The sequence below is a fragment of the Equus quagga genome, unplaced genomic scaffold, assembly GCF_021613505.1.
Source record: "Equus quagga isolate Etosha38 unplaced genomic scaffold, UCLA_HA_Equagga_1.0 HiC_scaffold_4853_RagTag, whole genome shotgun sequence".
Classification (NCBI taxonomy): Eukaryota; Metazoa; Chordata; class Mammalia; order Perissodactyla; family Equidae; genus Equus; species Equus quagga.
The window spans coordinates 1-12,288 of record NW_025793893.1 but is presented as its reverse complement, the minus strand read 5'-3'; the positions used below and the strand labels follow the sequence as shown (position 1 = coordinate 12,288).

The following is a 12,288-nucleotide window of genomic DNA, read 5'->3' as shown; positions in this document are numbered from 1 at the left end:
CGCAGTCAGAGTCACTTAAATTCAAAGCTAAAACTTTAATAAAAGAGAAAAAAGATTTCAAGGAAGCAATTAAAAGGCTATGTAAAAATTTATCCGGTCTGGGCCGCCAGCCACACCTGCGTGACCAGCCCAGTGCGCCAGCCAAGCAGAAACCGAAAGGTCATCGTACAGTGAATTACTCGGGTGACACCCTGCTTTTTGACTGCTCCTCTCATCTAGGCGCCCTCACTCTAATGTTCATTTGCAATTAAAGTCTGCCATTTAACGGCTCCAACGGACTAAGTGACAAATTTGGAGCCATGCCAACGGAAGGGCGGCAGTACCCGGTCACTTCCGGGTCACGTCTGGGGTCGTGGCGAGGACAGCGAAGCCTCCACCGCCGAGGGAGGAGCTAGGGGCGGGGCTGCCTCTGCGCGCCGCCGGAACGCCCCCAGGCAGATTTTGCGCATGCTCACTCAAAGCACTCTCTAACTCCGCTTCCGGTGAAGGGGTGCTCAGCTTGCTCGGGAGTCCGGAGCTTGAGTTTAGCGTCGCAGAAGGGCTCCAGCTTTCGACAGGTGAGTGCATTTAAAGTGCAACGGGGAGGGCCGTGCTAGATTCACTCGTGTTCTCTTGCTATTTTCTCCGCATGATCTGAAACCTCCAGTTCCGAGAACGAGGCCGAAGGGGGTGCAGAAGCTTTGGTTACCGTGGCAACCGCGTGACACCAATTTAGTCTTTGGGAATTTGGGAAGGGAGAGCTGCTTCTGGAACGACTCCTTAAAATACACGTGGGTCGGGTTCAGACTCCGGTGTTATTTCGAACCCATGCTCCTAACCCTAGAATTAGATTTTAAAAGGTTTACGTGGCTGTAGTGTGGAGAAGCAGAATTCGAGGCAGGGGAACTAGTTAGGAAGCTAAAGCAGTAATCTAGACCGAGTTTGAAGGCGTCCTGAGCTAGGGTAGTAGTAGAGGATTGCGGAGAAGAGGGAAGATTGGAGAAATACCAGCAAGTATCAGCAGGACCTAATAATCGATTGGATATGGGGCTCTGAACATCTTGTGCATGAAGTCCAGACTCAGCTTGGAAAATGACTCTTTCTAGATTTCTTTCCCGCCGTCAGTTCTGTCTTCTGCCTCCTCCTCCACACAGACCCCAAGCTCTGTTCATCCTAGGTAGTTGGGTGTTCTAGTTTCTAGAATATTGTCCTCTCCTTTCTTGTGGGGTTGGGCCAGGTTACATAATTTCGCTAAGCCCCTCAGTTTTTTCATGAAAATGGAAGAAAATAATAGTACTTTCCTTAGGATTTCTCTAAGGATTAAATTAGGTAATTTATATCCCTGGTGTATAGAATGGGCCCAATAAATGTTAATTCCTACTATTATTGTACTTGTCGTATTGTTTTATTATGCATCGTTTTGCTTTTTCTTCTCTAGACTTTTTTTAAATTAAAACGTTAGTATCTATCTTTGTGTATTCTTGAATATAGTAGTAGTTGTCCTTTTTTTTGAATGGATCATTCATTTAGCTCATTTGCCGACATAATTAAATTCATTTCTTTCTTCAAAGGAACTATTAGGTGCAATTAATTTTGGTGATCAAATGATGTTTATTAGATAAAAAGATGGCTGTTTTTTTTCTGTATAACTCGGAAGCCTGTGGATTAAGATGTACAGAAAGTAACTGATGTTCTCAGTTTGGGATAGGTATGAGTGATTTCAGTGAAGAATTGATAAAGTCCACAACAGAGGATGACCAGGGGGAAAGGTGTGAGCTCTCTGGAACAGGAATGCATTTTCCTTGGCTCCAAAAGCATATAGAAACTGTGGGTAAGTAAAATAAGATAGAACCATTTTAACTTTAATGCATGGAGGTGATAAGATTCAGTATGGATACAAAAATGAATAACCGAGCTGGTTCGGTTTTCAAGATAGGAATATATGGAGGTTATTTTAGACTGTAAGCAAAAAAGAAGTCATAAAAATAGATTCTTTTTTCTTTTACAGTTATTTTCCTTTGAGTTAATAAACAATAGTCTGTATTATGGTAGATAGACTTTTTTTCTATCGATACTGAGCGTTTATTATATCTCTGGCATTGGCTAGATATTGGGGATACATGGATGGAGAAGACAGGGTCTCTGTTTTCAAGAAGTTTCTATGGAACTGCAGTGAAATAATTCCTAACAGAATTGATCTATAATAGGTTTCAAATAAAGAATATTTTCCCCCATTTTCTTCTAATGTAAATAGAAGGAAGTTTTTCTATGAGATAAACCCCTATCAGAATATATAAAAGAAGCAGTTACCTGCATGTTGGCTGGTGTATTCCTGGGCATCCATTGGAACCAGCACTTTTCTCCTTACCCTCTGGATCCACCCAAACACATCTTCTTAGTCTAGCCCTCTTTCCCCTTGCCTGAGATTTCTTGGCTTCTAGAATTTGGCTCCTATTTCTTTTTATGTTACTCCAAGTATCATCTCATTTTATTATCTCAGCAAAGTAATCCTCAGTAAATCTATGTGCTCAGCCATTTTAGAGATGAGGAAATTGAATTTCAAAGAACTTACCCTCTAAGTGCTGGTACCAGGAGTCAAACGTAGGCCTGTCTGATCTCAAAGCCTATTCTTTTAGTGTCTGAGATATGAAAAATAGGATAATGTATGTAGAGTGCCTAGCGTAGAGCCTTGTGCATAGTGAGTGTTGAAAAAAATCAATAGTTTCTTTTTTCTCTTCTCCTTTTATTTTTGCTGGATTAAGACACATGGTTTAAACCAGGTTTGAATGGATGGTACTTCAGAAGGAGTGCTACTTCAGTTCTTACAGAGATCTAGTCATCTAAAGTTCCTGCTAGTTAAGGCCTCCCTGGGCACGTTTCTGCCCCCACTGTTCTCTAGAGAGCTTGAGTCAGTCCAGAAACAAGTAGGTTGAAGTCCAGAATTTACATGCTTAGAAATGTTTTATAGGTTATGGATGGCTTGTTAAATACAAAATACTTCTCTTTTCTTTTCTTTCTGTCTTTCTTTCTTTTTTTTTGCTGAGGAAGATTGGCCCAGAGCTAACATCTGTGCTCATCTTCCTCTACTTTATATGTGGTATGCCTGCCACAGCATGGCTTCACAAGCGCCACGTAGGTCCACATGTAGGATCCGAACTGGCGAATCCTGGGCTGCCAAAGTGGAGCATGTGAACGTAACCGCTCTGCCACTGGGCTGGCCCTACTTTTTTATTTTAATACATAGATGTGCATTTCCTCTCCCAATTTTTTTGTTTTTTTTTAAAGATTAGTACCTGAGCTACTGAGGTAACATCTGTTGCCAATCTTTTCCTTTTTTTTTTCCCTCTTCTCCCCAAAGCCCCCCAGTATATAGTTGTATATTCTAGTTGTAGGTCCCTCTGGTTGTGCTATGTGGGATGCCGTCTCATCATGGCTGGATGAGCAGTGCCATGTCCGCACCCAGGATCTGAACTGGCAAAACCCCAGGCCGCTGAAGCGGAGCATGTGAACTTAACCACTCGGCCACGCGGCCAGCCCCTTAAATCCAAAATACTTTGTAAGGAGAAAATAGTTGCAGGTAATATTGACACTGTAGTGATAATTAGCTCATGGTAGGAAAACACAGTTTCCTAACAATTATTTATTTTTTTTATTCTGATGTCTTTTGGCACTTGGAAGTGTGTGCCCCCTAGAATAAAAACTTTGAAGGCAGGGGCCCACCTGGAATAGAGCTGTGTGTCGAGTACCTAGAATAGTTCTTGGTGCATAGTGGTGCTCAAAAAGTATTTGTTGACAGAATGACAAGTGTCCAGATTCTTTCAAGGGCATTAGAAGTTAGGTTGATGACGCTGGTTCTTTATTGTATCTCATTCCATCAAAATGCATTTTCCTTGACAATTGTTATCTTTTGCTCACAAAAGGATGACGTGAGAGAGATTCCTGAGGTCACGAGCCTGAGTTGGAAGGCGGGAGGGGATTTTCCAAGGATTTAGGAATAGTGTCTAAAGTCGATTTCCAGTCTGGGGTGTGAACACTGGAGGGATGGAGGGGAGTTTGGCCTGAGATTAATTTTCCTTTAGGGGAATAAACGAGGTTTTAGAGAAGAGGTATTTTGCGTGGTGTTGCTGCTGATCCTGGGAGCTTGGGTGTAGATCTTGTTAAATGCAGCTTCTGATTCAGAGAGCTTATTTTTCATGAGCTCCCTGTGATCCTAAGCTGCTGGTTCCAGGATCACCCTGAGTAGCAAGCATCAGGATCCCCAGGGGGTTTGTTTGCACACTGAAAACGTGTGAGAAGCGCTAGTCTAGAGCAGTAGGCCTCTACTTTTATTTTTTTGGAAAATTAGGTACTACCTTGTACTGTTCTAAAATGCCATCTAAAAATTGTATCCTACACTTGATAGTTGCAAAAGATATAATTTCCAGTGTATGTTGGTATCTTTAAATAAAATTATTATATTACTTTAAAAAATAGATCTGGTGGAGGGGCTGGCCCAGTGGCATAGTGGTTAAGTTTGCGTGCTCCGCTTTGGTGGCCTGGGTTTTCCAAGTTCGGATCCCAGGTGTGGACCTACGCACCACTCATCAAGCCATGCTGTGGTGGCATCCCACATATAAAATAGAGGAAGATTGGCACAGATGTTAGCTCACAGCCAATCTTCCTCACCAAAAAAAAAAAAAGAAAAAAAAAAATATATATATATATATATATATATATAAAGCTACCTATCTGGTGGAATCTAAACAGCCTAGGGATGTGATACTTTTCATCAACCATTTAAAAATATTTATGAAATGCTTTTAATAGATGGAAATTTTGTGTTGTGCCTTTTTGTTTTATACTTTTATTCTTTCAGTAAAAGTATCTACCTAGTTTTAATTATTTTTGTTAATATCCTACAAGGTTTTAAGTATTAAAATTTCTTCTGGATTGAGATAGCATTAAATTAATAGTTGTACACAGCTGATCAAAATAACAAGTATTAAAAGTTTTATCAAAATTTAAGTATTAAAAGTAAGTTTTGGTTGCTTTTTATCTCAGTAAAATATAGTTATCATTTTTGTCCAATTACTTCATATATCTGTGGATGAATAGTATGTATTTCTAGAAGAAGGAAAGATTTAGCTTCAATTCTATTTTGTTTTAAATGATGAAAATTCTGACACACCTTAGTCACATAAGTAAGTAGATAGCAATGGATGGATTTTAGTTATAGCAGTGGATCTGGTCTTTGAACTCTTGAATTATTTGTGAAAAAAGTACATAGTGATCTGTTATAAAAAATCGTCAGATCCTTCTACAATTTTTGATAAACAAAACAAAAACAAGTGAAGCTAGCTTTGATATTGGGGTGGCCTGGGTTAAGTAATACCCTCTGTTCTACTTGTTAAAACTTCTGCTTATAGAAGTAAGGTTTTTGAGTTGTTGCATTGGGGTCACTGTGGTGAAACTCGTCTCTTTAATCTTTGTAGCGACTGGAGGGAAAAAGGAGAAGGATTTTGCGCAGACGACAAGTGCTTGTTTAAGTTTTATCCAGGAAGCTCTGCTGAAGCACCGGTGGCAGCAGGCTGCGGAATACATGCACAGCTATTTGCAGGTCTTGGAAGATTCGGACAGCTGCAAGAGGCAGGCCGCCCCGGAGGTGAGTGCGCATCTGCTCCAAGAGACTGTGGAGGTCTGCGAGTTCCTGCCTCCTGAGCTCCACCGGAATAGCTTCTGCAGCATCTCATGTTGATTTTTCTAAAAGCTACCGAAAGTAGTTTTGGGTGGAGAGTTTGTATCGGGGCATTTTTGTGTGTACTTTTTTTTACTTCCTATGATTTTAAAGGAGACTGAAAATAGTTTGAATTCTCAGATTCCTTAGTATTTTCATTCATTCCAGTAATTCTTCCTTCTTTGCCTCTGTCATTAATGTCCCTTCGCTATAGGATGTTTCCTATCATCATACAAATGTTATTTTTTCCATCTTAAAATCATCTCTTGACCCCCATTTTCTCTGCAGGCCGTGCCCCGTTTTTCCACTCTCCCTTTCAGCAGAGCTCCTGGAAAGAGAGTGCATCCTTCTTCTCCGCCAACCCTCTCCATTTAGGCTCCCCCCACCGCCAGCATCACTGATTCTCCCAAATTGCTTTGTCGAGGTCAACAGTGATTTCCATGTTGCTAAATCCAGTGGCGGATTCTCAGTGCTCCTCTAACTTGATCTGTCAGCAGTATTTAACACAGGAGATCATTCCTTCCTGTGTGATAACCTTTCTTCATCTGGTTCCAAGACACCGCCCTCTGTCAGTTTTCTCTCCTGCCTCACTGGACATTCCTCAGTCTCCTTTTCTGACTGCTTCTCTTTCTGGCCTTTGGACCTGGGCCCCAGAACTCAGTCCTTAGTCCTCTTCATTGTCTGAACTCGCTCTTAAAGATCTCAGTCAGTTTCATAGCCTTAAATTTGGTCTATATGCTGGCAATTCCCAGTTGTCTGTCTATGGCCCTGACATCTCCAAGTCCAGATTCCTAACCCAGCTGTCTCCTCCACATCACCACTTGGATATCTAATGGTCATATCATACCAACAGAGCTAAAAGGGATTTTCTGAGCTTCCCTGTCTAAACTAATTTTCCTCATCTCACAGGATGGTTACTTTATGTATCTAATTGCTAGGGCCAAACCCTGGAGTTAATCTTTCTTTCATAACCATATCCAAACGATCAGAAAATCCTGTTGACTCTAGTTTCAAAATATACCTACAGTCTGAGTACTTCTCACCACCTCCCTTGCTGCCCCTTGATCCCAGCCACTGTCGCCTCCCTGAGGACTGCTCGCCCTTCTCCACCCCCAGTCTGTTTCCAGCATAGCAGCCAGAGTGATCCTACCTTTATTAAGATATTATTAACGCACCATACAATTCACCCATTTAAGTTGTATAATTCAGTGTTTTTTTGTATATTCACAGAGATGTGCAACCATTACCACAGTCTAAATTTAGAACATTTTTGTCCCCTCAAAAGGAGACCCTGTTCACTCGCAGTCACTCCCTGTTCGTCCCCATAATCTCCAGCCCCTGGCATCCATTAATCTACTTTCCATTCTGGACATTTCATATAAGTGGAGTTGTATAATATATGACGTTTGTGAATGATGTTTTTCACTGAACATAATGTTTTCAAGGTTTATCCATGTTACAGCATGTATTAGTACTTTATTCCTTCATATTGCAAAATAGCATTCCATTGTATGGATATATCACATTATATGTATCTGTTCATTAGTTGTTAGACATCTGGGTTGTTTCCACTTTTTGGTTATTGTGAATAATGCTGCTGTGAACATTTGGGTACAAGTTTCTATAGGGATGTTTGTTGTAATTTCTCTTAGGTATATACTTAGGAGAAGGATGGCTGGGTCATATGGTAATTCTTAAACTTCATAGACCGTTTTCCAAAGTGGCTGCACCATTTTATATTCCTACCAGCAATATATGAGGATTCTAGTTTCTCCACATCCTTGCCAACCTGTGTTACTGTCTGTCTTTTTCATTATAGCCGTCCTAGTGGTTGTGAAATGGTAGCTCATCATGGTTTTGATTTGCGTTTCCTTAATGACCAATGACGCAGCATGATCCTTGTAAAGCATAAGTCAGATCGTGTCACTCCTCTGCTGAAGACACTGTGATAGCCTCCTGTTTCACTCGGAGTAGAAGCCAAAGTCCTTCTGATCGCCTGCGAGTTCTGCGTGGTCCGCTCACTCCCTTTTCTTCTTCGACCTCTCTGACCTCATCTGCTGTCGCTCTCCCTCTTGTGTTTTCTTCTCCAAACTCACTGCCTCCTTGCTGTTACTTGAACAGGCCAGATATGCTCCTGCCTCATTGCCTTTGCCTTAGCGATTTCCTTTACTTGGAAAGGTCTTTCTTCAGGTCTCACTATGGCTACCCTCCTGCAGGTCACATTTCTGAGAGGCCTGCCATGGCTGTTTACCATTGCAGCTGCATGCCACCCCCCCACTTTCCAGCTGGCACTCCTGATCCCCTTATCCTGCTCCATCCCAGGATACTTGCTAATTTAATTACTAAGTTTCTTGGTTATTGTCTCTCTAAGATAGAAGTAAATTCCACCAGGGCCGGGATCTAGATCAGTGCCTGGCCTCTTCTGTTACATTTCTTCAGTAAAAGACGGTTTATCCACAAATAACTTCACATGACTATCTCAGATAGCTTTTATTAATACAGTAACCATTGCATCAGTTTGATATCTAATGGAGCCAAAAAAATCTGGAAAAAAAATTTATTGATCGAAAATTTAGTTTAAGGAATAAAGTTATGTACATCTATAAAACATTGGGCAAGTTACAGGCCCTTTTTGTCCAGAATTTGTTTTGTAAAATAAAGGATGGAATCAGTGGTTTCCGGACACTTGTTTGGCTCTATATGAATTACTTAGGGCGTTTGTTGAAAATATAGATTCCTGTCTCCCCTCCCCTCCCCTCCTGCTGAATCAGAGTCTGAGTCTCTGTAATATTTATTTTTAACAAGTGCCCCAGATAATTCTTACATACAACTAGATTTAAGAAGAACTGTGATAGATAATTCCCAAGTTTCCTTTAAGCTCCAAAATACTACAATTTGGTGTTCTACAAATGAAATCTCGATCTCTCTTTCTTAGTTGGAAAGATGAGTATCGTTATTATGCTGAACAACCAATATATATGTTTACAGGAAGAATTGATTTAAAATTCACTTCCATTTACTTTAAGGTCAGTTTTATTGAAGTCCCTTAAATTAGGGTAATAGAAATAGAGATTCGTTCCCAGGAAAAAGAAGAGCTCCGAGTTCTGTCAGCAAAGCTTTGGTGCTCTGGGGAGAAAATATTTTTATTAAAAATTTGTCTGTAGCTGATGAAATTCTTATATTGGAGTTCTGTAAATCGAGTCGTAGAGCTCGATGGGAGCTCAGGAAATGTCTAGTCCATTGCTCTCATTTTGTGGATAATTAGGAGGCTGAGAGCAGTGAAGAAGTCAATGTTGCTAGAACTCAGGTTTTCTGACTTTAATATTCTTCCTCTCATACTAATTAAAATTTTTATCTTCAATATGTGTCTTAACTGCCTACGTTCTTTGGACTGCTGACTTAAAATTGACTGTGTTATAGTTATCTGGTATTTTAATTTAATTGATGGAAAAGATTTTATCACATAAGATGTAATATTAGTTTCACTAGGTGAAATACAGTAAAATGTTGACAGTAGTATCTAGGAAAAGGAATTATAGGTTGTTTTTTAATGTAATCAGAAAAAAATAGCTTTCTGAGGCAGAGATTGGTTAAGGCAAGGATTTTACATTTTTGTTAGTCATCTCTGTTTTGACAGATTATTTGGAAGCTCGGGAGTGAAATTCTGTATTATCACCCTAAAAGCAACGTGGAGGCGTTCAATACCTTTGCTGACCGGATGAAAAATATTGGCGTCATGAATTACTTAAAGGTGAGCTTGTGGGCTTTGTGAATTTACATTTGCAGGGGTCATTTTTATAAGTTGTTCGTCTCTGTGATAAGGTAGGTAATGATGTAAAAAGCATGGAAAAAGGGTGAGACACCTGGATGCATAAGAGAAGCCGAAAGAAAGCAGCGTTATGAGAACTGTTTACTTCTCCGTGTCCTGTCGCCTACTCTGTTCTCTGAGAGCAGATACCTTCTCTTTGTATAGCTCTGGCTGCCGAAACCAGGCTTCCAGAGATGGCAGCTGTTCCTCATTAGCATGATGGGCCAGATCCTAATATCTTTGCTTAAGTCATTTGAGCTCTCTAGGAATTGGTGCTTTTGGAAAAAGAAAAGAGCTAAACACATTGGGAATTTGAATACATGAAAAAGTATTTTTTCCCCAGCTTTATTGAGATATAATTGACATATAACATTGTGCAAGTTTAAGACGTACAAAGTGATGATTTGATGCACACATGTATTGTGAAATATTTATCACAGTGAGGTTGGTTAACACGTGCTTCACCTCACGTAATTACTATTCTGTTATTGTCATGAAAACAGTAGAGCTCTGCTCTCATAGCGTCTTTCAAGCGTGCAATCCAGTGTCAGTAACTGTGGTCACCATGCTGTGCATTAGATCCCTGGAACTTAATTATCTTCTGACTGAAAATTTGTATCCTTTAACCAACATCTCTGCATTTCCTCCACCCCTCAGTGCCTGCCATCCACCATTCTGCTCTCCGTTTGCATGAGTTCAGTGTTTTTAGATTCCACATATAAGTGAAATTATATGGTATTTGTTTTCATCTGACTTGTTTCACTTAGCGTAATGCTCTCAGGGTCCATCCATGTTGTTGAAAATGGGAGGATTTCCTTCTTTTTTATGACTGAATAATATTCGATTGTGTGTATGTGTGTCACATTTTCCTTATGCATTCATCTGTTGATGGACACTTAGGTTGTTTCCATGTCTTGGCTTTTGTCAGTAGTGCTGCAATAAACGTGGGAGTGCAGAAATCTATTTGAGACAGTGATTTTATCTTTGGACCTATACCCAGAAGGGAGATTGCTGGATCATATTGTAGTTCTATTTTTAGGTTTTTGAGGAGCAACCATACTGCTCTCCATAGTGGCTATACTGATTTATATTCCCACCAGCAGTGTACAAGGGTTTCATTTTCTTCACGTCTTTACCAGCATTTGTTATTTCTTTTTGATGATAGCCACTCTAACATGTGAGATGATATCTCACTGTGGTTTCATTTGTGTTTCCCTGGTGGGTAGAGATGTTGAACACCTTTCACATACTTGTTGGCCGTTTGTATGTCTTCTTTGGAAGAATGTCTATTCAAGTCTTCTGCCCATTTTTTAATTGGATTTTTGGGGGGTTTTTTTGCTATGGAGTTACATGAGTTCCTTATATATTTTGGATGTTAACCTCATAGTAGGTATATGGCTTGCAAATATTTTCTCCCATTCTGTAGGGTGCCTTTTCATTTTGTTGGTTGGTGGTTTTGCTTGCAGAAGCTTTTTAGTTTGATGTAGTCCCACGTGTTGATTTTTGCTTTTGTTTCTTCTGCTTTTGGTGTTGTATCCAAAAAAATCATTGCCAAGACTAATGTCAAGGACCTTCCTCCCCCTTGTTTTCTTCTGGAAGTTTTACGGTTTTAGGTCTTACATTTAAGTCCTTAATTCGTTTTGAGTTAATTTTCGTGGGTGGTGTAAGATAGGAGTCCAGTTTCATTCTTTTGCTTATGAATATCCAGTTTTCCCAACACAGTTTATTGAAAAGACTGTTTTGTCCCCATTGAGTCTTGGCCCCCTTGTCAAATATTAGTTGGCTGTATATGCATCAGTTTATTTCTGGCCTCTCTATTCTATTCCATTGGTCTACATGTCTGTTTTCACACCAGTACCATACTGTTTTGATTTCTATAGCTTTGTAATACCGTTTGAAATCAGGAAGTGTGATGCCTCCAGCTTTGTTCTCTCTCAAGATTGTGTTGGCTATTCAGGATCTTTTGTGGTTCCATACAGATTTTAGGATTTTTTTTTTTCTGAGGAAGATTAGCCCTGAGCTAACGTCTGCCAATCCTCCTCTTTTTTCTGAGGAAGACTGGCCCTGAGCTAACATCCATGCCCATCTTCCTCTACTTTTTATATGTGGGACACCTACCACAGCATGCCTTGCACCCGGGATCTGAACCGGCAAACCCCGGGCCGCCAAAGCAGAACGTGCGCACTTAACTGCTGCGCCACCGGGCTGGCCCCAAGGATTTTTTTCTATTTCTGTGAAAAATGCCATTGGAATTTTGACGGGGATTGCATTGAATCTACAGCTGGCTTTGGGTAGTATGGACATCTGAACAATATTAACTCTTCCCATCCATGTGTGAAAGTGTTGTACCGTTCCTAATGTTTAGGGGGACTTCCTCTCCAAATTCATATGTTCTTTGATAAACATCGTAGCCAAAAGGACTGAGATGTTTCCAAAATGTTAGCTATCTTCATCTCTGTGATGTATACTTGACTAAAAGAGCACTTTTTCAATAAAGTTTTTAAATGCTTTGCTTTTTCATTTTTTTCTGTATCCCTAAATAAAGTTTTACTGGAACATAGCCACACCCCTTCGTTTCCATATTGTTAATAGCTGCTTTGAGCGTGACAGATGACAGAGTAGAGTAGTTGTGATGGAGACCTTCTGGCCTACAAAGCCTAATATGTACTCTGCGGTTCCTATTTTGTTTTATTCTTGCTTTTTCTAGTTTCCAAGTTTTCTTTATTGTGGTAAAATATATATAACATAAAATATGCTATGTTAACCATTTTTGATTGTACAATTCAGT

At 40.1% G+C, this 12,288-nt stretch overlaps 1 protein-coding gene across 1 annotated transcript; it reads left to right on the top strand.

Annotated features, from left to right (window-relative positions):
• The first annotated feature begins 477 nt into the window (after positions 1–477).
• Positions 478–9,502, top strand: LOC124232346 (TATA box-binding protein-associated factor RNA polymerase I subunit A-like). The gene is made up of 4 exons (XM_046649299.1): positions 478–557; positions 1,678–1,810; positions 5,451–5,620; positions 9,330–9,502. Exons 2-4 carry the CDS (start codon positions 1,690–1,692, stop codon positions 9,462–9,464), a joined length of 426 nt encoding a protein of 141 aa, XP_046505255.1. The 5' UTR covers positions 478–557; positions 1,678–1,689; the 3' UTR covers positions 9,465–9,502.
• The last annotated feature ends 2,786 nt before the right edge of the window (positions 9,503–12,288 follow it).

Excerpts from the sequence above, each read along its gene's own strand:
- LOC124232346 (XM_046649299.1), top strand. The coding sequence starts at position 1,690 with ATGAGTGATTTCAGTGAAGAATTGATAAAGTCCACAACAGAGGATGAC. Across the intron at positions 1,811-5,450 it reads AAAGCATATAGAAACTGTGG|CGACTGGAGGGAAAAAGGAG; the intron begins GTAAGTAAAATA and ends TAATCTTTGTAG. Across the intron at positions 5,621-9,329 it reads AGAGGCAGGCCGCCCCGGAG|ATTATTTGGAAGCTCGGGAG; the intron begins GTGAGTGCGCAT and ends CTGTTTTGACAG.